General features: G+C 42.9%; 2 protein-coding genes across 2 annotated transcripts in view; both read left to right on the top strand.

Moving 5' to 3' along the window:
* LOC111871462 overlaps nt 1–24,624 on the top strand; it is a gene marked incomplete at its 5' end in the record, with an annotated part of 601,181 nt that overhangs the window by 302,955 nt on the left and 273,602 nt on the right.
* The window catches only part of LOC117282864, a 30,867-nt gene continuing 28,530 nt past the window's right edge, over nt 22,288–24,624 (top strand). The window contains exon 1 of the mRNA XM_033754268.1: nt 22,288–23,760. Within this exon, the coding sequence (XP_033610159.1) occupies nt 23,392–23,760 (369 nt within the window). The 5' untranslated portion in view covers nt 22,288–23,391. The remainder of the gene's footprint in view (nt 23,761–24,624) is intronic.

The raw sequence follows: 24,624 nt of genomic DNA, 5'->3' as shown, positions 1-24,624 counted from the left end.
TGTGTGTGTGTGTGTGGACAGAGCACTCCACCGTCAAGTTTACCACGTGGAACTTCCTTTTGTGTCGTTAACGAATTCCACGGAGCAGTATTTTTTTTGAAAGCTGATAGTCGCCCAGCCGGTCAATTAATCCTTCGCTTTTAATGGAAGTGACTTGTTCACGAGATGTCAGTAGTCTCTATTCAGAGCTACACGATGTCAGTGAGATCCATCATATCATCATCCTGCTATTTACACTTCGGTTTGCAAATTGGTTTCTTTCATTCAGGCATTCCTAAAAACATTCTTTATGCTTTTTCTAATTTTGTCCCGTGTATGAAACATGCCCTGAAGAATCTCTAGATGGAAAACTTGTGAGACATGAATCATGAGACTTAAGTGTAAACTGAAGGGTAATAATAAAATTAATTCAGTGAAATGAGGTGTGGGGATGTGGGTTGAATTAATCTGAATGGGGTGAAATCGAAGTGTGTCTGGTTTCATAAAACTGGTCCTGGTTTGAAGAATACCAGAGCGTGACATACTCGTAAAATGTGGCCATTAATAGGATTGTAAATATGTTTAGAAACAGCATAGGAGCAGGGTTTACTGTATGTGTCACCTGCTTGGACGTCCAGTAACTTTTCAGTTTGCCCACATGCTATATGTATATGTTTAATATTATTTTCCAAAAGAAAAATATACTAATTTGGCAGATAGTTTAAGCGATTGGTTTTTGTGAAGGAGACGTAGTGTGTCTTCTGTGACGTAGGAACTGAATTTTTATATATTATTTATGTAAGCTCTATTTTTCAAAGGATTGAATAAATATATAACTGTTAGTGTTTCAAATACAGTATGGGCGAGCCCTCACCAAAGAAGCTGGCAACTGCGACGCAACCGCAACTTAGGAGAAATGTCACCGATTTCAGGCAGGCAACTGGTTTCCAGATTAGCAGGCCCACACGGAGGAAACTTATGTTTGATTTGTAGCTCTCATCATCTCAAGTTGGTGTGTTCCTCCATCTTAATGCGTGGTTGTAATTTTTTTAATTTCGTGCTCTTCTGCAGTGTCAGATAATAATACTGATCCTGCCATAATATGGCGGTGGTTGAGATGGCGTGAGAAGAGAGGACAGGGAAAATAAAACGTTGGGTGCATCCGTTCTTCTGTGACAATTTAAATTCAGGCGCTTATATTGCCTCGAAAGAACTTAACTAGCATCCAAACTCCTTCACTCGTGAGAAATTCTTTCCGAAGACAAATCTATTTTGTCCCGCCTAGCATTTTATTATTGCTAGTGGGGTGGGACTAAGTCCCTTGTACTGCGGCCACTTCTGGCCTATTGTACCAGCCCCAGATGATAGGTGAGGGTGATTGTGGAGCAATTGGTGGAATGAAGATTGGCAGGGGAAACCGGATTACTCGGAGAAATCCTGCCCCAGCTCCACTTTGTCCATCACAAATCCCACTTGACCAGACCCGGAATCGAACTCGGGCCGCCGCGGTGGGAAGCCAGCGACTAACCGCTTGAGCTATGGCGCGGCCTCCCGCGGTGGCGTTTGTCATATATACCGGGCTCCCGCTCAGCTAACTGCACAAAAACAAAATTAGCAGCTTCACCAACCTTTCGTGCCATCTCAAGAAGGAAGCGAATAACGGAAGCACTTTAGAAACCGCGCCGCAACGCAACTGTGAGAAGACTGGCTTGCTCAGTTGCCTGAGATATGAGTTACTTAATCTTCCACGCGTTATTGCCATCGCTTCGCCGTTTCCTCAGTTTGCGCTACTCTGTTTAATTTCTCGTGTTCAACTCAGGCTGGTAATTCTCGGAAATTGCGATTGTGGTTGCCAGTTTCTTTGGTGTGCCTTCTCCATATCTGTAATTGTGGCGTTGGGGGACACCCACTATGTAACAAGGCTAAGGTCTGAAAAACCGCAGATAACGTGACAACCCATTTGGGGCAGAATTTTTCGTGAGAAGCTAATAGTTGCGCTGCTGCTCAGTAAATTACCAGCATTTTATGGAATCCGAAGTTTCATGACCTAGTTTACAAGAGCCCACCACTGGTTCGTATTCTGAGCCAGATGAATCCATTTTTATAGCCTTCCATTTTACTTCCCTCTTCGTACCATCTACGCCTAGGTCTTCCGAGTGCGTCATTTTTCTCGACCAGATCACCTTGGGCATGCGTGATACATTCTCCGCCTGCCTCACTTCCTCGAGTCTGTCTGACGAACAGTGCAAACTATGAAGTTGGACTACGTTGTTCAAATAATAGCTTTGTAGACTTTTTCAAATTGGAGTAAGTTTTTCCGCGTTTATATTATATTATCTATAAATGGCACTGGAACCAAGTTTAGGCCCAAATTATGAAACATTAGAATGGCAAACCGTATTTGTGTAACTTTCGATGGAAATTCGGGCTTAAGACCATGCCATTATCGGAGACTCCTTTATTGCGCTCAGCAGGATGTGAAGATGCACGTCATTGTGTGGAAACCTAACGGGACACAATCATGGCGTTTACTTTCGTTTCTTTTATTGAGATCTCTCTCTCTCTCTCTCTTCCTTATCCCATGTTCGTTCCTTTTTTTATATTTCGCTCTGATCCAACCCCATTCATCGCCAGTAGCAGTAGATAATTGAAGTGCTGTAGACGATTTGATGTCCCGCAGGCCAGCGTATTCTTCATTTGTTTTGTTTTCATTATATTTTTTCCCCTAATTTCTTGTATGGCGGTCTGTTCTTTCACAGTTGTTCATCTGGTCTAAAAAAAAATTGTTTGAACTTCCATTCAGCATCAGTCAACCATTCACGCTGCGGAGAGATGAAATCACAAACTCTCAGCACACACTGTAAGAGGCAGGAAATGTTTCCGAAGTCTCATGCCTGTCTTAGCTTTTCGTTGCTTAGGCAGGTTCAGACCAGTCCATGAAGATCGGTGCAGATGCGCTTGCCAGAAGCGTACCTGGTCTACTTGCTACCTGAACTGCTCGTGCCCTAAACCATTATGTTTACGTTTTTCATGCGGATGAAATGCTCTCCACTTTTGGCTCCTATAGGCTGACAGGGACACAAAGTTATTCTCTGTCAGTCTTGACATTAAGACACAGAGCCCTTTCTGTACTAATATAGAAGATCGCAACTGTTGACTAAGAAATTTGTAGGACGAAAGTAAGCAAGCTAATAAGGGCAAAGTTCTCCCCTTGCCTACACCACGCCATGAAGACGCATGGAGGAAAGGAGACACAGCTCTCCCATTCTTAACGTCAGCACCAAATGAACATGAGTGGACAGCTTCAGGGCCCTGTTGCTATATCCCTGGAGAGATAGCCCACTGTCAAGGAGGCCGTGTGAGCCACGGAACCGGTCTGCACTCTTATAGAGAAGACAGAAAAGCCTTGCCCCTGCCAGAATGAGCATAAAAAAAATAAAGCTATCCCCGTACCAGGGCGTGAAGGCCCACAGGGTTGTGAGACGTTGAGGGTCCCACGTTGTCTAGACAATCGGCTCAAAGATGGCGGTAAGGTTGTCAGCCCTACGCGGCGGCCGCGCTTTACTCCCAAGANTTACACTCTGTATTACTAATTATGAATATATTTTTTTTTAAATGAAGTGTCATTTCGAATATTTCGAATATAAGCCGCACCCCAGTTTTCCTCTTGAATTTTTGGCAACAAATGTGCGGCCTATACATGCGTAAATACGGTAATTCCTGGTACTCATTTCTGTTAGAGGCTGAGTAAACCGTAGGGCCTAGTGCGGCTGGAAGGATTAGGTCAACTGAAAAAAATCCAATGACCTCAGCGGGACTTCAACCCGCGACCTTCCGGCTTGTAGTATAGCTCCTCAACCACTACGCTACCGCGTGCCCCCTGCTAGAATGAGCATAATAAAATTAAACTAAATTCCGTGGATTTACTCCGCAAGCGAACTATACCGTCTGCCAAGTTAGTGCCAACTTTTGCGCGTGGTCAGCGCAACGAATCCCCACGGCCGTTAATCTCGGTTTTCTACACCGGAATAATGAGCATGCTAATAGTGATAAATTAGTAATGAGCTTTAGGTGCAAGGTTGGATTCTGGTTTGTGGATAGAATACTCTGCATTTTTATGTGGTTGCTTCATTTTACAACGCTTCACAGTATTTCAGACTTTGTAGGGGCCTGCTGCCTGCGTCTAGTTGGCTTGTTGCTTGTCTTACTCTGAGATTTTGAAGATGGAGGCAATACATTCCTTCGAAACGTCGGTGGACTTTATCCGAACTGCTCAGTGTTACTTTGCAGAAGACAGTTGTTGACGTAGAAACAAAAGTTGTTGCATGACTTGAAGGCATGTGTGTGATCTATCTCAACGGAATCTTAAATACATAATTTCATTGGATCGGTATCGCTATCAAACCGAAAGCTAAATATAGATTTAATTTAACCACCATTTATTTGTATTACGTACATCTGTCAAAAAAGTACCATAATATAAACTGCATATTTAAAAACAATCTCTTGCCGTGCGTAATTTCATGGCTATGTTAAGTGTCGCTAATATTGCGTCTACCTGGTAGGTTCGTGCCTTCTTCATGTTGTTATTACCAATTGTGGGAAATTGGAAAGGCGGAGTTTGTGATAGCCGGCTGAGCCTTTCATATCAAATTTTATCGAAATCCATCTAGCGGTTCTCGTGTTGAAACATGCGGACAGACTGAGCTACACGACATGCGTTCATTTCGTGTACTTGATGCAAAGAACCCACAGCAGAGACAAGCAGAGGTCAGCAGTGGTTCTGGTAATCTTGAGAGAGAGAGAGAGAGACTGAAGATAAGATTTAGGAAGGAGATACAAGATATCGCACCCAGCTGGAATGCACGAGGATCGACGTTGAAATGAAGACGTGATGAGTACAGCCCAGTAGGGTATGGACAGATCTGTTGCTAGTAGTCAGATCCGAACACTGACCAACCAAACCTTGAACTTGAACTTCGAAGGCAGAGAACGTTTATGCATTTCGAAGATGAAACTTTTACTTGACCTAGTCAATATTTCGATTATCATTGACTTTCTGGTGGCCTACATGAACTGAAATATAGAAAACAAAATTAGATGCGACTGTAGCGTAGAAAGCGCTCGGTAGGTCGAGTGTAGGTTTCGGGATTCATTGGAGCGGCAAATTAATGGAAGGGAACGCAAATTTACTGGGCGTCATTAAGTGGTTGAAAGTACCGTTCGATATTGTTAACAATCGAAAGAGAAAGAATTGGAATTTTGCCGGAACAGAATGTAGACTATTTGCTTGCTGTAATAGCCACAGGGTGGTAAGTAAGTGTGTAGACAACGCGATATCACATAGAACCTTATTGCACAGGCAAACTGCAATCGTGAATTAATCTGTTCTGACACGTCAAGAGGAAACTGTAGTGACCGTCGAATTACAAAGAAGATATTTTCATGCTATAATTTCCACATTTATATAAAATGAATGCCTAATGACGAGGTCATATCTGTTTCAGCCCCCATACCATTCATCGGACTTCAGTAATATTATATATTAAATCTTTGAAGCCTTAAATTCGTCCAAATAATAATTAAAAATTCAGTTCCTGCTTCACAGAGAACACACTGCTTCTGTATTACGAAAGCCAGTCGGTTCCAACGTTTCTGAGTAGGTCTGCTGAGGAGTTTTTCTTTCATATTCTGTGGAATAGAAGAAAAAAATTCGAAACGTTTTAATAAACATAGGCTGCATAAAAGCCTAACATGATAGCTTTAAACAAATATTGCTGATTATTTTGATAATCGTACGAGAGACATAAGTGTGCCTGGTGAGTAAAATGCAGAGTTCCTTAATGTTAAAGAAAGTGGTACATATTATCGTGTTTTATGGGGGTAAGAATCACCACTTGAATTCGTTCTATACTATTAAGATTAGGATGTCTTACTATACATTTTTCTATATGATATAATCTTAACGAAGTACAAGCTAAATATTTTAGTATTCATGTTACGCGGGTCCAAACCCGGCGGAGGTCGTGGAATTTTTAAGGGCGGAAAAATTCAAGGAACAAGTCTTCCGGGAGGGACTTTAAGCCGTGGGTCCCATGTCGTAGACATGATCCTCATGTCTCTAGAAGACCTCTGAGCAAAATTAGGCAAAATGTTTCCCGCCCAAGTATTTTCCAATGCCTCCGGTAGATGAGGAAGTTATCGGTTACCAATGCCAGTAGAAGGCCGACCTCGCTGGCAGAAAGGGGAGAATTATCGGGTACCGCTGCCAGTAGAGGGCCGACCTCGCTGGCAGAAAGGGGAGGTAGCGGGCACCAGTATCGGTAGGGTATGACGACAGTAGTGACTTGTGGGAACATCCCACATAATCACGCATTTCTGCAACGCTCGCTATTCAGCTCCCTTTTCACCATCATGTGCGCTAACCAGTCACGTCGGGGTCACCAATGTGGGAGTCGTTGATGATCTTCACCACACGCGCTTCCACATTGGTGACCTCGACGTGATTGGTTAGTCGCGGTGCATGGGGAAACCCACCCCCTCTTTACTGAATAACTGAACTGAACTGAATACTATACACACTTGACACCAAATTCGNGTAGCGGGCACCAGTATCGGTAGGGTATGACGACAGTAGTGACTTGTGGGAACATCCCACATAATCACGCATTTCTGCAACGCTCGCTATTCAGCTCCCTTTTCACCATCATGTGCGCTAACCAGTCACGTCGGGGTCACCAATGTGGGAGTCGTTGATGATCTTCACCACACGCGCTTCCACATTGGTGACCTCGACGTGATTGGTTAGTCGCGGTGCATGGGGAAACCCACCCCCTCTCTACTGAATAACTGAACTGAACTGAATACTATACACACTTGACACCAAATTCGGATGGAAGGAGCATATTAAGAAGAAGCAAGAGGAACTGTAAATCAAATTTCGAAAAATGTACTGGCTGATCGGACGTCGATCAGAACTGTCAATGTACAACAAGCTGCTCCTGTGTAAACAAATGCTGCGACCAGTCTGGACATATGGCGTCCAACTATGGGGATGTGCGAAAAAATGCAACATCGAAGTAATCCAACGATACCAGGACAAAGTACTAAGACGCATAGCAGATGCGCCCTGGTATGTACGCAACAGGGACCTCCATCGAGACCTCGGTGTCGAAACAGTCGCATCCATTATTGCAAGATACGCCACCTCACACGAAAATGACTCCGACAACACGTCAATGAAGCGTCCAGGCTCCTCAATGTGGGAAACCTAACCAGGCGACTCAAACGAACCAAACCTTAAGAACTAGCCAAGCAGCCCGACAGCTAAGGAATCCAATGGGCGAACTTAACTTCATATAATCTTAGTAACTTAGTGTCAAATTAGTTCAAGCGAACTAGTCTTTGTAACATTTTGCTTACATCTTGTAGCAGCCAATAAATAAAAAGAAATCTTACTATAGATATCACAGGTATGTCGCCATAAGCGTTGGTAACAGTCGGGTTGGTCTCTATGCAGTGCAGTGCACCTCTGAGAAACGAATTTGTGCAGTCCCATAAAGAGCGTTAGTTCCAACAGGGCAGGACAAGTTGCAAAAAAATGTTAACTATTAATTTTTGTAGAGAGAGTGAAAGAATGTCCTTTCCATCCTTGACGCACTGTAAAATGTTCATAATAAACCTAAAACAAAGTAAGCAACTTACTTACTGTATTCTCTGGTTACTGGGCCAATGAGGTTGAATGCTTCTTCCTGTCTTCTACGTTACGCAATTAACTGAAGTTGTGTCTACAGTCTGTTTAAGAAGTAATTCGCTTAATGTTTAAATTTACCGCTTAATTATTCTGCCTAGGCTAGGCATTCTCTTGAGCATTCTGTTGTCGAACATTTTCAGTATATTATTGTGCCCTCATAATGAACTGAACTGTTTCATAGCAAGGATACAGGGGGCCAAGCTACATTGCTTTTGCACTGTGAAACTTGTTAAGTTGCCTGTCAAGAAAAGTGGAGGAAGGGAGAATCTGTGACAGGATGTTAACATGTTTCTGGCTAAAGGGAACCTTATAACAAACATTTGTAATTGTTTCTTCTCATATTTCGAAATGTATGCGTTTGTTATAGTGTTTTACCGAAATGATTGTTATTATTTTATAAGTTCAGAAAAAAGACAGCTTTATGCGATCTTTCTGCGGCGTACACTACAGTCTGCCTTTTATTATTATTATTATTATTATTATTATTATTATTATTATTATTATTATTATTATTATTATTTGGGGCGCGCGGTAGCGTAGTTGGTTGAGGCACTATGCTGCAAGCCGGAAGGTTGCGGGATCGAATCCCTTTGAGGTCATTTGATTTTTTTTTCCAATTTACCTAATACTTCCAGCCGCACTGTGGCGCTGGGGTCGACTCGGCCTCTAACAGAAATGAGTACCAGGAATATTCTTATAATATTCTTGGGAGTAAAGGGCGACCGGCGCGTAGGGCTGGCAACCTTGCCGCCATCTATGAACCAATTGTCTAGAAAATGTGGGAACCTGAACATCTCACAACCCTATTATTATTATTATTATTATTATTATTATTATTATTATTATTATTATTATTATTACTCCTTCCAGATGACATTAAAATTTACCGTGCTGTTAGCTCTTCTGAAGATTGTAATCTTCTGCAATCTGACATTGACTCTATACGTAGCTGGTGTTCAGCGAACTACATATGAAACTATGTGAAACTCGACGTACGTATTTCATATATGAGTACAAACTTTTTCATTTCACTGTAACTCAAACATATTCAGTGAAAGACCTGGGAGTATATCTTGATTATGGGCCGCGCCATAGCTCAAGTGGTTAGTCGCTGGCTTCCCACCGCGGCGGCTCGGGTTCGATCCCGGGTCTGGTCAAGTGGGATTTGTTTTGGAGAAAGTGGCGCTGGGGCAGGCTTTCTCCGAGTACCTCGGTTCCCCCTGTCCATCTTCATTCCACCAATTGCTCCACAATCACCCTCACCTATCATCTGGGGCTGGTACAATAGGCCAGAAGTGGCCGCAGTACAAGGGACTTAGTCCCACCCCACTTACTTACTTACTCATGGAGCTGAGCCCTTCTGGAGGAGCCGCCAATTCTGCAGCTACTCAAGAATTTCCCAGCATTTTATGGAACCCGAAAGTTCATTACTGTGTTCACAAGAGCCCTCCATTGGTCCCTATCCTGAGCCAGATTATCCAATCCATACCATCCCATCCTATGTCTCTAAAAAAAATAATATCTTTATTCTAAACTTCATTTTCATAATCATGTTAATTTTATATTTTCACAGTGTGTCAAGATGCTAGGTATAATTCGCAGTATCACCGTTAACTATTCAACCCTTGGATGTATGTTCATATTATACTTTACTTTGATCCAAGGTTGAATACACTTCAGTAGTTCGGAATTCCATTACGTAAACTGACGCAAACAAACTAGAACGCATTCAGCAGAAGTTTACGGCTCTCTGTTTTAAACTTTTTTTTTTCAAGTTGATTGCTCTTACGATTTTGCTTTAGAACAATTGAAATTGCACACCTTGCAAAAGAGGAGATATCACCTTGATTCACTCTTCCTTTTTCAAGTTTATCGTGGTTCTATACTTTGCCCTTCTGCTTTGGAAATTGTTGGCCTTCGGGGCCCTGTTCGATATATCCAAGACTTTCCTATGTCCAATGTCTGTTCTGTTAGTATATATTGCCCCTCTGCTAGATGCGCTTCTGCTGCTAATGTTGTTTGTAGGGACATTGACGTCTTTGGACCAAAAACTCTGTTGTTGAAACATATCTTATACTAGATTAATTAAACTATTATTATCATGGACATGCAAATAATAAAAATACTAACAGTTATACAAGTTTTAAATATAGTATAAGTGTTAGTATTTTTATTATTTGCATGTCCAGTAAAACAAAATGAATTACGTATATTATTATTATCCTCTGAAAATCTAAACTATTCATTTCTTAATTAAATATTTATGTTTCATTCCTCAATTCGTAATAACACTTAGTTTAATGATAATGAAATTATTATTACTGTCATAATTATCAGCTATTTGTTTGCTTACTTTTACTTTTACTTTTATTCATTATTATTTCTTCCAAGTACTTACCTGTAATTTATATTTGACTTTTAATAAGTTTGTCTATAATGTAATTAATTCATCTGCACTGTGCTCTGTCTGTAATTGGCCTTGCGGCTGTTGACTCGGCACATTAATAATAAAGAATTGAATTGAATTTTTATTAATTGCCATTATTATTATTGTATACTGCTTTGTTCGAAACTCGAATTGTTCTTCGCTGTCATATTGTGGCTTTCTCTGTGTGCGTTTGTTTCTGTATATTTATTCATGCTCACTTTGTAATTAACGTAGTCTATCATATTTTGTATTGTTCTTTTAATTATTTTTGTGTATTTCTATCTCTTCTTGCCAACTTTGTAATTGGCCTCTGTGCTGTTAAGTTTGCACGTAAATAAACACGAATTTTATTATTATTATTATTATTATTATTATTATTATTATTATTATTATTATTATTATTCTACGAGCTGTATCATTTCGAATTACGTTTACGGAATCTTCAGCGTGTAGTTTTGATTGAATCATGAACCGGACAGTAAAGAGTGAGAAATCTGTTGATAGCATCTGAGACCTTAAAGTTGGGGCCGGATTTAAGGGGAAGGGGCTGGAACGGTCGCCTCGGGACCTTCACAAAACAGAAATAGAATCCACATATTTTATTGCGACATTTGCTTCTCTGAAATCACTATGTTAATTTCTATTTTATCTTCTTCTTCTTCTATGGCGCAAGAGCCCGATGTTGGGCCTTGGCCTCCCTCACCAAGCCTCTCCATTCCTCTCTGTCCTGTGCTGCTCTCTTCCGGTTCCTTACACCCATTCACTTCTTCGCATCTTCCGCCGCATCAATCCATCGAGTTCTTAGTTTCCCAACGCGTCTCCTGCCGCCTGTTGTACTGTATAATGTTTTCTTTGGGATACGCTCCTTGTCCATTCTCTGCACATGCCCAGCCCATTGCAATCTTTTTAGCTTTATCGTCACCGAGATCTCTGGCTCCTTATATAATTTGTATAACTCTTTATTATACCTTATTCTCCATATCCCATTCTCTTTTATTGGTCCATAAATTCGTCTCAGGATTTTCCCCTCGAATGAACTGATGACTGATTCCTCTTTCTTGTTAGCGTCCAACCCTCACATCCGTAATAAAGCACCGGTCTTATCATTGTTTTATATATTTTTGTTTTAATCGCTCGGTGTATATCCTTTGATATAAAAACTGATAGTAACGACAAATATGCATTATTTGCTAGTTTTATTCTTCTTGTTATTTCATGATTTTCCTCTCCATCTTTGTTGAATTTCGAACCTAAATATATGAAGTCTTCAACTATTTCTACCCCGTCCCCTTCCATGTTAATTTCTCCAGTTTGCTTTGGATTCCTTCTGGATTGTATCAGCATTTTAGTTTTATTTACAGTCACTGACCACGTGACACCCTTGATCCGCAAAAGTTGGTACTAACTTCGCCGACAAGCGGCGGTCGCTCGGTCGGTACAGTTCGCTTGTGGACTATAGGTCACGGAGTTTTTATAGGTTTACACGAGAATGCATTACAGGACTCGCGCTTGTCTCTCTGCCGCACGCACACTGAAACATTTTTATTCATCGAACGTTTCCAGATGGCAGGCGCCCTTGTGGTCACCATTGTGTATGGGTTACTCTTTGTTACAAAAATATAAAGCAAGTAGGTCTCTCCTCACGTCCCTCCACCAACTGTCCATATTGTCTGCTGCTGGTCGATAAACGAAGTGTAATGAAATGCCATGTTTTTTTTTATTGCTAGTGGGGTGGGACTAAGGCCCTTGTACTGCGGCCACTTCTGGCCTATTGTACCAGCCCCAGATGACAGGTGAGGGTGATTGTGGAGCAATTGGTGGAATGAATATTGGCAGGGGAAAACCAAGTACTCGGAGAAACCCTCCCCCAACGCCACTTTGTCCACCACAAGTCCCACTTGACCAGACCCAGGATCGAACCCGGGCCGCCGCGGCGGGAAGCCAGCGACTCACCGCTTGAGCTATGGCGCGGCCAAAATGCCATGTTAATGTAAGGTCAGGTAGGAGAAGTCGGTATAGAGATGAGGCGGCGGGCTGAACGGCCTAGGAATTGAGTTTCGATTCCTGTCATGGGCAGGATAGTTTTTTCCATAACGTCCTGGCCGGCTCTGGGGCACACCCAGCCCCTTATACAATAGGTAAAGTCAGCTGTTTCCTCAGGGATAAAGTGTCGAGGTTAATAATGGTGTAACTATACTTCCACTCTCCCATATGTCTTCATGGCGTGTTGTTTAATTAATTAAACCTTGGGATAACTGTACCGTTATGGATACATCCAAGGACTCTCCAAGATACGAAGTCATGAACGAGTTTTCATTGCTACAGAACTTCGGCTTCAGATTCAACTCCACTAGTTCCAAAACTCACAATTTTTTCGACCCGGAGCCAACTGCAACCACCTCCGCTCCCTAGACCTTATTTCCTTAAAATCTAAATAACTAAGCCTATGGCACGAATCGCAGATGTTCAACACTGCTAATGCCAGAACCCTCAGAACTCAGGGCTAAAATTCACGAAAACTGCACCCAAACTAATGACATCTTCTTTAACAGTTAATGAAACTTTCGTTACGAAATATTATTAGATTGAGTAGATCGAAGAGGGTGTAATAAAGAGGTATGTAACAGAAAGAGGTGAGAAATGCATACGAAAAATTAATGGGAATATCTGAGGGAAGCGGTAACTTTGGAGATTTAGACGCGGATAGGAGGATAATATTAAAATGGACCCAAGAAATAGATCGGTAGAGCAGGGATTAAAGAAAGTGGATAAGAGTACAGTGGCAGACCAATGTGAGCAAGGTAATGAACCTTCGGGTCCCATGAAACCAAGGGAGTTTCTTGACTATCCGAGCGACTTCAGCTTCTGAAGACGGCCTCTGCTCTACGGGTCAGCTGTCAACAATAGCAATAGCACGGTAATGCGAAATTGGTGAAGTGTTTGGAACGTAAACAGGATGTAGGTCTAATCTCTATTAAGAAGTTACTCATACTAACGTTGCCCAAGTAAGGACAAGACATCTATTTGTCGACCAGAACTGGATGCTGAGCATAACTTAGGGAATGTTAACAATGCTATCTGAGCGTGATCACAAAATGCCGCTTTGGTGATCTGTTATCATCATTATCATCACCATCATTGCGGTGTTCTGTTAATGCTCACTCAACCGCGAAATAACACAGGTCGGTTTGACTGAAGGACTTGGGTCCGGTACTGTAATCATACGTAGATCTGCTGTTAGGGGTCATCACTCAGCAAAACAGTTTTCAGTGTTGCGGATGTATGATCAAACGAATTCATATATATCACTGTAGCACTCTGTTCCAGATATAGGATGCATTCCGCTAGAAGTCCCACATTGGTGATCGCGTACTTAAAACTCGAAAAACTGCTGCCACTTAACTTATTTAAAAAAATAAAAAGACGCTTATGAGATCGCCTTGCCGTTCGTGTGTCTGTGTATCCCCCCTCCCCCCAAGGGTATCCTGAAAGCCGTAATAGTGGAGCCAGAGAAGGGCCATCGTTGGACGTGTCGTTTCAAACTAAAGTAGGGGCCTACCGAAGAGGCAAAGTAGTTAAATATGGCGGTGGATTGTTTTGCTATGCTGCAAAGCAGTTGCATGTCGCGGTGCGTTGTTTTACTATGCTGCAAAGCAGTTACATGTGGCGGTGCGTTGTTTTGCTATGCTGCAAAGCAGTTGCATGTCGCGGTGCGTTGTTTTGCTATGCTGCAAAGCAGTTACATGTGGCGGTGCGTTGTTTTGCTATGCTGCAAAGCAGTTGCATGTCGCGGTGCGTTGTTTTGCTATGCTGCAAAGCAGTTTCATGTGGCGGTGGGTTGTTTTGCTATGCTGCAAAGCAGTTGCATGTCGCGGTGCGTTGTTTTGCTATGCTGCAAAGCAGTTACATATGGCGGTGCGTTGTTTTGCTATGCTGCAAAGCAGTTGCATGTGGCGGTGGGTTGTTTTGCTATGCTGCAAAGCAGTTACATCTGGCGGTGCGTTGTTTTGCTATGCTGCAAAGCAGTTGCATGTGGCTGTGGGTTGTTTTACGACGCTGTCATTACTTCGTATTACAGAGCGTAACATTTTACGACGAGTGAATCATTGATGACTTGGGAAGGGTTTGGAAGGAAGCAGTCGAGTCTGATCGAGGTACTTCCCCTTTATTTTTCGGGAGGGACTGAAGAAAATCACGAAAACCGCCAGTCAAGGTAGCCGATGTTCCGATCCAGATTGGAATCGCGTACCTTCCGAATATGAGTCCACATGGGTGTGGGTACGCCATCCCGGTGGGTGAGTTGTCTGTGCCTATATATTCCCTAGTTCAGTTGCTGACATGGCTTTTATGGCCACGGGTTGACTTCCACATGAAGATCATGCCGCTGTGATGCTCTTGTGGAAATCCTCATGCAGTTGGGAGGCAAGTTGTGAGGATGGGAGCATGATTTACTGTTGAATCGTGGGGTTCTGCTACTGGAGCGTGAGTTCAGCAAGATGGATCTTAGGGAAGGAGGTTGTGAGGATTGGATACAGATGGACCTGGCTCAGGATCGTGTATAGTGGTGAGGTTTGGTACTAGCAGTGTTAAATGTTCAGGTTCTGCTATCAGAGAAAGAGACAAATAGGTTGCGAGGATAGGAAGTGGATGAAACTGGCTCAGGATCATACACATCGTCGGTTGTTGGTATTTTGTCTGTAGTTTCTGCCTTAAGAGTGTTACTTAATCAGTAAAATTAAGTTTCAGGAAGTAGGTTGCTGTGCAAGGAGATGGTGGGAACTGAGTGTGGGCCTTGATATTCGTGGTGTTGAATCTTCGGGTTGTGTTACCAAAGAGTTAGATGTTTCTGAAGAAGATGGATTGTGAGGAAGGGAGTTCATGGTAACTGGTTGAGGATCATATTGACTGGAGGGCTTTGGGATGAGTAATAGTGAAACTGCGGGCCCTGTTATCAGAGAGTTTGTTAGGTAGGTAGGTAAAATGTATAGTTGTCCCTATGCTTAACTAATTAAGTGGATGTATAGATCCACATTTTCTTGACCTCGGCGTTAGCTGGAGGTGAGTGGTCAGTTTCACGCCCCGGCGCTTTACCTCCGGTGAAAGAGCCCCCGGTACCCATTGGATAGGAGGTTGAATGAACCCCATAGCCGGTCTTGACGACTTGGAGAAGAGGAAATTCTTGACCCTACCAGGACTCGAACTCCTACCCATCGGTCGTCCAGCTCGTAACCAGTCGCTATACCGACTACGCTTAGGTGAAATACAATATTTTTAGTGTTAGCTTTAGTTCGAAGGAGTGCGGTGTTTTCAAATTTCAAGTAAGGGAAATCACATTTTATTAAACAGTTCTGCTTCTGCGTTAAGGAAGAGACTGTTTCGTTAACATTAATGTTTTTAGCTGCGGTTTGTGATTGTGTAGTATTCTGTATTATATCGCAGGAACAAAACTCTGTGACTCCATATGGACACACTGCACGTATCTGATGACGTTCTCTCGCACTGCGAGTCCGTTACATCGTCCCATGTGTCTTGCTTATAGCGAGGAAGGCTGTGTTACTCATAAAACAAAACAAACTCCATGGTTTGAGTCCGCAAGCTAACTATACTGACCGAGCGAAGTTAGTGCCAACGTTAGCGGTTAGAGTGAGTCCCGTGGTCAGCACGACGAATCCCCACGGCCGTTAATTTCGGTTTTCTAGACCGGAGCCGATGTTTCCTAGAAATAGCTCCTCAGTTATAATCACGAGGCTGAGTGGACCCTGTTCCAGACCCACTACTTCTCAGAAAATCTGGTAGCGCCGGCATTCGAACCCGGGACCTCAGGATCTGTAGCCGGGAACTCACAGAGGCGTTCACTTATTTATCTGTCTCAGGTCGACTCAGGAATAAGCAGTGTCGTGTTCTTTGCACACAGCCCATGAAATGGACTCATTATTGGGAAGTCATGTAGCCTGTTATTTCTGTCTGTCATGTGATTCATCTCTCAGTGCAAATAATGGATTTCCATTAGTCCTTGCATTTTGCCGGAGCACTACTGAAATCCGTTATCTGATGCGGAAGGAACTGTTCAACAGTGATTATCTCAGGAGAAATATTTGCAGCGTTTTGAGTGGGGAGTGCTGATGAGATTAAAGCACTTCAGAAATCTACACATCTCTCCACAGAGCTGAGCCCTTCTTGATATCCCGTCAATCGCATAGCTACTCAACAATTTTCCAACATTTAATCGAACCCCAAAGTTTATTACTGTGTTCACAAGAGCCTCCACAGGTCCCTATCCTGAGCCAGATTAATCCTGTCCGTAATACCCCATCCTACTTCTCTAAGATCCATTTTAATGCAATGGAAAAGAAGTAACCTGTTTTTATTTAGTTAGAATCAGACTGTACAGTATAGTGTTGAATTATGCAGAGATTGCCAGTAATAAATTTGAAATGATACTGAAAGAAAGTGTACAAGCCGGAAGGTCGCGGGATCGAATCCCGATGAGGTCATTGGATTTGCTTCAATTTACCTAATGCTTCCAGCCGCATTATGGCTCTGGGGTCGACTCAACCTCTAACAGAAATGAGTACCAGGATTATTCTTGGAATATTCTTGGGGGTAAAGGGCAGCCGGCGCGTAGGGCTGACAACCTTACCGCCATCTATGAACCGATTGTCTAGAATGTGAACCTCAGCATCTCACAACCGTATAGAACTTCACGGCCTGTTACAGGGATACATTTACATTTGTAGACGGTGTCACGCAACTTCGAACAAGGCCCCGCATTCCTAGTCAAATCCCGCGCAGAGCTTGTGGTGGGAGGAGTTTCTTAACACTCGTACTTCCACTGGCCGCCTGTCACTTCTCACACCCTCCACCCCCTTGTCTAAAATTTTTCTTCTGCGCATTCAAGGTTACTGTTGGCCATGTTCGAAGTTATGTGACACTTGCTATACTTACTTTTTACTGAAAGAAACCTTCGTGGCAGAATCAAGATACAATTCTCGCTTTTGTCGGGGGAGGGGGGGGAGGCTGGCCGAAATTCCGGCCGAGATTGGATCTGAACACATCCCGAATACAATGAGAGCTGTGCCGCACGTTGACGTGAATCTAAGAAACAAATGTTTGACTGAACTACACCGGAGTCAACACCATGTTCAGAGGTTTGATTTTGTAATCACGGAATTATTTGGTCATTAAATGAGCCGTAAGCTTCTCTAGACGGGCCCTGTGCTCCGGAATTAGTAATTTTAATATAACTCCATGGAACATCACACAGCTGGTGAAATATCGGCACTACTGATGGAATTTGAACGTTCATTAGCATGTGAGGTTGGGGTGACTGAACAGTAGTGTCTTCTGATATGTGACGCGGTGTAGAGTGGTAGAAAGTTATCCACATTTCGGGGGAAATTTCTGCCTCAATTTTCAGAGTCACGTACTAAACCAAAGAAGAACGCTGCAATGACAGAAGTAAGCTGATTCTTGCCTACATGTTCGGTTTACCATCCAACTCTGAAAATGGAGGTATATATTACTCCGAAACGTTGGTGAACGTCTACTAGACTACATGGCGTCAAAACCAAAAGAAAATAGTACTCTTCTTTACCATGTTCACGGGAGTCGGCCACTGGACCGTACCCCAACCAGCCGAATCCAGTTCACACCCTCACATCGTACGGATTTAGCTCCATTATAATATTATTGTCCTTCTACGTCTTTATGTCTTCCAAGTGGTCGCTTCTCTTCAACTGTGAGGCTAAAATTTTGTATGCATTTCTCATATCCCCCTTTGATCTGTATGGTTCAGTTGTTACTGAGTATTCTCTTACATGTGCTTAGAAATATTTCCACATAAAAGCGTTCTCATCCTGAATGCTAAAGGAGGGTGGAAAGTAGCCAGGTAACAAGAAATGAAAGGGATCTACAGAAGGGGAGGGCGAGGTCAGTTTATACGTGGATGTCTGGTGTCGGGTATTTATGTTCCAAGGATAGGAATTCGAAACAAAAACACACAAAGTTGTGCCAGCATGTGGTCGTATAATGAGGGTAACTGCATGTTTCGGGAGATGAGGGAGTCTGGTTACGTGGTCATTTTGGTTCATGTTCGTATTTCGATCATCTTCACTTTTCACATATATTTGAGATCATTACTTCATTTGTATGAGAATTAGGGTCACCTGTCTAATGGGTACTGATGGCTCTTTCTCCGGGGCTAAAGCAGCGGGGCGTGAAGCTGACTATTCACTTCCAGCTAGCTCCGAAGTCAAGAATACGTGGAGCTATACATACACTCCCCCATACGTATTATGGCGTAGTGTTTAATTAGATAAGCACAGGGACATCTTTACCTTTTTTGCTTTATTAGAGTTCACATGGCCGTGAATGTTAAAATTGTCGTCTTCTGAGTTGTGACGTCGTGTAATCTGGTAGATGACTACAGACATTTCGAAGGAACGGTAAAATGTAAGGTAAAGTTGCACCTGTTCTTAATTAATTAAGCACCACAGTACTTAATTTATTTAAGGTCACTGTATTGTTCCCCTGGAACTTGATAGCACTAACGCATCCCACGAGTAGTGTGAGTGTTTGTTTCCTGACAGACCAATCCCCCATACGAGGATTCCTGCAATTTGTATCTAGGATGTAGAGAGTCTGTACAACAGAGGAGAACATGGCTCGACTCAGGCTGACACCAAGAATTTATTTGTTGCACTTTAAACAACGATGCTTACTAACTCTTTTAAGCACAGTGGTAACTGAATATGGGCTGGATGGCCCAGGTTCGTTTCCCAGCAGTGAAAGATCTTTCTGTATTCCACAACGTCTAGTGCGACTCTTGGACACACCAAGCCTCCTATCTCATGGATACCGGAGGCTCTTTCCTCGGGGGAGGGGTAAAGCTGCAGAGGCGTGAAGCGACCACCTACATCTAGTGCCGAGGTCAAGAAAGTGGAGCTATACCTCCACTTAATTAATTAAGCACAGAGGTAACTGAATTTACCATTATAAAACTGTATTTTATCCGCAAACAGAATTATCTGTTGTTTAAGAATCTCACGATAAACGACGATTATTTCGATAAACAACATTAACCAGTTGGTCTACGTAATGTAGGCGCAGGGTGTTTTCTGTGAGGCATTATCTGAATTGTTATAAATAATTCTAATGAATTTCAGGCTTCATGAATAGTCACAATTATATATCACATGCGTGTATGCATGTATTTGTATGTATGTTTATCTAGGCATGACTGTCCACATGTGAAGTAGAAGTGTTCGTTGCTCGTCCGAAGCATGAGCGCAAGAAACAAACTCTGTACGCCAAGTATTGAGTTTTGAGTATTGAGGGGGTTGGTTACCCCATGCACCGCGACCAGTTTGATCTATTGTGCGTCTCCCTTTGAATTTCTACTGTCTCCATACCCTACCGGTACTGGTGCTCGCTATCGTTCCCTTCTGCCTGCGAGGTTTCGGCCTTCTACTGGCAGTGGTATCTGATAGTTTACGCCAAATATGCACAATTTTTATAATCAACAGCCAGATATTTGATTTGAAAAATTGTACATGTTTGGCCTACCGAGTTTGTTTAGGGGGCGCGCGGTAGCAGTGTCGGTTGAGGCACTATGCTACAAGCCGGAAGGTCGCGGGTTCCCATTCCGATGAGGTCATTGGATTTTTTCAGTTGATCTAATCCTTCCAGCCGCACTATAGCCTTGGGGTCGACTCAGCCTCTAGCAGAAATGAGTACCAGGAATATTTTTGGGGGTAAAGGGCGGCCGGCGCGTAAGGCTGACAGTGTTCCAGCGTGAAAGCAGATGGCAAGCAGAGCCAAGGCTCGCCACTGGACACGACGTGGAGCCAGTCTTCACAGTACTCTCGAAGACCTGTATTCTGATTCATTGCAGCAACACTGTCGGATCTGTTGTCTGTGTAGGCACACATGGTGTTTGGGTAAGCTGCCTGTGCTGCATTCTTGAGGTTAGTAGTTGTCATTATACTGACGAATGTGTTACTAATTTCCATTTCGATATTAGGGGCGACAGTTGGAATCGAATCCAGGACATGATGAATAGTCGTTAGCATAGGAAGAAAATCAAAACCTGACTGAGGAGGAAATTAGGAGGAGATTGAACTCGGGTAATGCTTGCTACCATTCAGGCCGGAACCTTTTGCCTTCTCGTCTGCTGTCCAAAAACATAAAAATTAGAATATACAAAACTATAATTTTGCCTGTGGTTCTGTATGGGTGTGAAACTTGGTCTCTGACATTAAGGGAGGAACATAGACTGAGGGTGTTTGAGAACAGGATGTTGAGGAGAATATTTGGACAGAAGAGAGATGAAGTGACAGGAAGTTGGAGAAAACTGCATAATGAGGAGCTTCATAACTTGTACTCTTCTCCAAGTATAATTAGAATGATCAAGTCAAGGAGGATGAGGTGGGCAGGGCATGTAGCACGAATGGGGGGAAAAGGAATGCATATAGGATATTGATGGAAAAGCCCTTAAGAAAGAGACAACTGGGAAGACCAAGGCGTAGGTGGGTGAACAATATCAAACTGGATCTTAGGGAAACAGGATGGGATGGTATGGATTGGATTGATCTGGCTCAGGATAGGGACCAGCGGAAGGCTCTTGCGAACACGATAATAAACCTTTGAGTTCCGTAAAATGCCGGGGAATTCTTGAGTAGCTGCAGAAATGGCGGTTTCTCAAGAAGGGCTCAGCTCCATGAGTAAGTAAGTAAGTAAGTAAGTAAGTAAGTATAGGAAGAAGGGCCAGTTCACGAGAAGTAGTGGTATGCCAAACGTACCCGGTCGATGGAGAATATCCAATTCAGTGTTCGTATTATGTGTCTCAAAGAGTTATCCCCCTGTGCCCTTCCAGGTCTTGAGAATCTTGAGGGGTTTGTCTCTAGAATTCAATTCGCGTTTTTGACACCGTCTTTCCGCGCTACATAGAGTTGCGTAGCCGCATAGATTTTAATATTTTTATTGTTTATTTGAGTTACAATATATGCGTATAATTACACTATATTATACATTAGAAAAAATGTCGGCCCTTCCTGCCATCGTCAGGTAATGTATGTTTCTGTATTCAGTTCCGTTTTTCTGCTATTTTCTCCCTATGTTCTTACGTGAAGTTAAAAGAGACCATGATCCTCAGCAGCCGAGGGATGCTCGGTTATAAACAAAAAGTGTAGGTATTTCCCAGCATTTTATGGAACCCGGAGGTTCATTACTGTGTTCACAAGAGCCCCCTAGGTCCCTATCCTGAGCCAGATCAATCCAGTTCATACCATTCCATCATATCTCTTTAAGATCCATTTTGATATTGTCCGCCCACCTACTCCTTGGTTTTCCCAGTGGTCTATTTCCTTCTGGCTTTCCCACCAATATCCTATACGCATTCCTTTTCTCGCCATCTCGTGCTACATGTCCTGCCCACCTTATCCCCCTTTACTTGAGCATTCTAATTATACTTGGAGAAGAATACAAGTTATGGAGCTCCTCATTTTGCACTTTCCTCCAACTTCCTATCACTTCATCCCTCTTCGGTCCAAATATTCTCAACACCCTGTTCTCAAACACCCTTAGTCTGTGTTCCTCCCTTAATGTCAGAGATCAAGTTTCACACCCATATAGAACCATCGGAAAAATTATAATTTTGAATATTCTAATTTTTATGTTTTTGGACAGCAGACGATAAGACAAAAGGTTCTGGACTGAATGGCAGCAAGCATTACCAAACAAGAAATGTAAGATAAATTAATTTAAGTACAGTCGTTTTCTGAAAGCCATCGTCTGATATTGTACAATCGTAGAATATTCTTCAATACATCCACAACATTATGTTAATGTGTTGCTTTACTGGGGCTTGTCCATGTACGCCGAGACCCAAACCCAGGAGGCAGTGACGTGGTCTTCCAGCACCTGGTTCTTGTACCAATCCGGACATACCTGAGATAACTTACCTGTCGGATCGCAATCCCCAGCGAACTCTGCCGAACAGAACAATCATACAGGGTTTGGTTTTTTATTTCGAACCATTATAGGAGCGGAAGGAGGGGAAGGGAGAGGAAGCCGGCCAAGTACGAGGCAAGCTCGTTCCAGTGTGTGTGTGTGTTCAGTCGGTTGGGTGAGTCTGCGCTGTGAGAGTGTTCGCCATGACAGTATCGCGTCCAGTTCAGCGCGTGTATGGTTTTGGAAGAACATACAGCAAATATTGTGAGAAACGTGTGTATCGAAGTTAGGCAGTGAGACACGTTTTTGTGTCAGCATCTCAAGAAGAATGTGGCGGGTTTATAACCTGCAGACACGTGGATACTGTTGTGCAAACATGTGTTGTAATATAAACTTTTTGTCGTAGTACTGGAGGGATCCAAACCGAGTGAATCTGTACATTAATAAGGTTCGAAGAAAAGAAACGAAAACGTGGGAGTAAAGTGCGGGTATATGCAGCTGTCTTGACGTGTTTTATCAACTTGTAAACCGGAGCAGAACTTGGGCGTTGTAAGTTGTTTTGATTACACGTTTCAGTACTCGAATGGTCAGTGTTCTTGTGTCCCGGATTTAGTGTATGAAGAAGAGAAGGGTTTGTGACCGGGCTGTTGTAATCTCAGCATATCACTACAACATTTACAGGAATGTTATGGAGCGTACGAAGCCAGTTCTATCGAACTCTGTATAGAAGATTTTTGTTCCCGGATTAAGAACCATTATTCATAAACGGTGATGTTTTAGAACGGATTATTTACTGTTATGCATAATGGTGATAATAGCCCGAAACAGGGAAGTGAAGTGTATGTATGGTTTTCTGACGTCAGATGCAAATTTAGATGTTATTCAGAGGAATTCGCTTAATTTTATGACGAATTTAAGCTACATAAAACGGTTATTATAATTACCACAAAATATCTGTCCTGAGAAACCTGTGTATTTTTGTGATTCCGGTAATGTTACTTGTCTTCCTTTTTAAAATATCTTCACTACCCTAGGAGGCAGCTAAAATCTTATCTTCCATTGTTATTCGAAAATACATATAGAAAATCGCATCGGATAGAAAAGCATTGTGAGGCAAAATTTGATACTTTAAAAGTGCGACATTGTTATCTGACATTCGCAGTGACCTCTTCTACGAAGCTAGGAAGTGATATGAGTGATACAAAGTGTCTCCAATCAGATGCCGTCAGGGAGTGTTTATAACATGAAAGCATTCTGAGGGGGTACAGACTGATACTTCAGAATGTTTGGAACTTTGGTCCAACGCCTCCAATCTCTGAGCCCTTTGGGTTCGCCCATTACAAGTCCTGTAAGCTCACCGAAACCTTCACGACATCGCTACAAGAGCCCCTCGAGGGGCCCAAGACGGCCTCCATTAGCGCGCCATAAGGAGGAATATCGGGAAGTTCAGTCCGATCCAGAACTAGATGAAATTGACACCGCGAAGAAGTATGGCCGCACAAGTCGCCACCTGCTGGACAAGCGAAAGAACAAGTCACGTGTTTCCGCCCGCACCGAACCCGGGATAAACAACAACATGTATACAGAACGTTCTGGATTTGCCCCGCTCCAAGGATCCAAGTCACTGGGTAGAGTGGATGGGCTCAAAGAGGTAAGAAAGCTTCCTTAAAGTTAACTTTATGAATGAATTCACAGAGTAGACATCTGCCTTCTCTGCATGAGTAGCAGCACCACATACATATATCTATCATGGTCTTGTAGCAGCGAGACCGGAGATTGTCAAACGGAGTAAACTGCACGAAAGGATTCTCATGTATAAGGTGACCCACTGTCGCAGTATGTGTGCCATAATCGTGACGTCTGGGAAACAGGGCCTATTGCACTAATGTTTTCCAAATAAATACACCATAATTTCGAAACGTAGTCATGTCAGCCATGTGTGTGCGACTCTTTGTGTTCTTACGGTTAAGGAAACGATTTTGAGAACATAACTAGAAACTGATGCTGAGTAAAGCATTAATTCATAAGTTATTTTTCGTGACCAGTCAAGGTTAGTTAGTGGCTTGAGGAAAGTATTCACTTGTCCGTTTCAGATAGCGCTGCGCGATGCACAAATATTTCTGCACGACATTTTGTTCGAGATCAGCTCGTTAAGATCGTAATAACACTATAACGTGTAAAGTAAAGGTATCCCTGTAACAGGCCATGGGGCCCCACAGGGTTGTGAGATGTTGAGGTTCCCACATTTTCTAGACACTCGGCTCATAGACGTTCGGCCGTTCAAGAGGAAGTTCTGCGCGCCAATCGCGTCATCGGTTCCAGCATTCACGAACTCATAGCGTAGTCGGAAAACCAATAGTGTATACACATTAAAATTTCTCTTCAGTGTCGCCTCAATAGACCGTTGAACAGCGTAGACCGAAGCGACGTCATGCGTTACGTACCGGCTCCACCCGTAAATCCAAAGCCTCATGTTGCTACTGGTGCTGTAAGTTGACAAATACATCAGCTAGTC

Source organism: Cryptotermes secundus, unplaced genomic scaffold (genome assembly GCF_002891405.2).
Source record: "Cryptotermes secundus unplaced genomic scaffold, Csec_1.0 scaffold465, whole genome shotgun sequence".
NCBI lineage: Eukaryota > Metazoa > Arthropoda > Insecta > Blattodea > Kalotermitidae > Cryptotermes > Cryptotermes secundus.
This window is presented reverse-complemented; position numbering and strand designations above follow the sequence as displayed.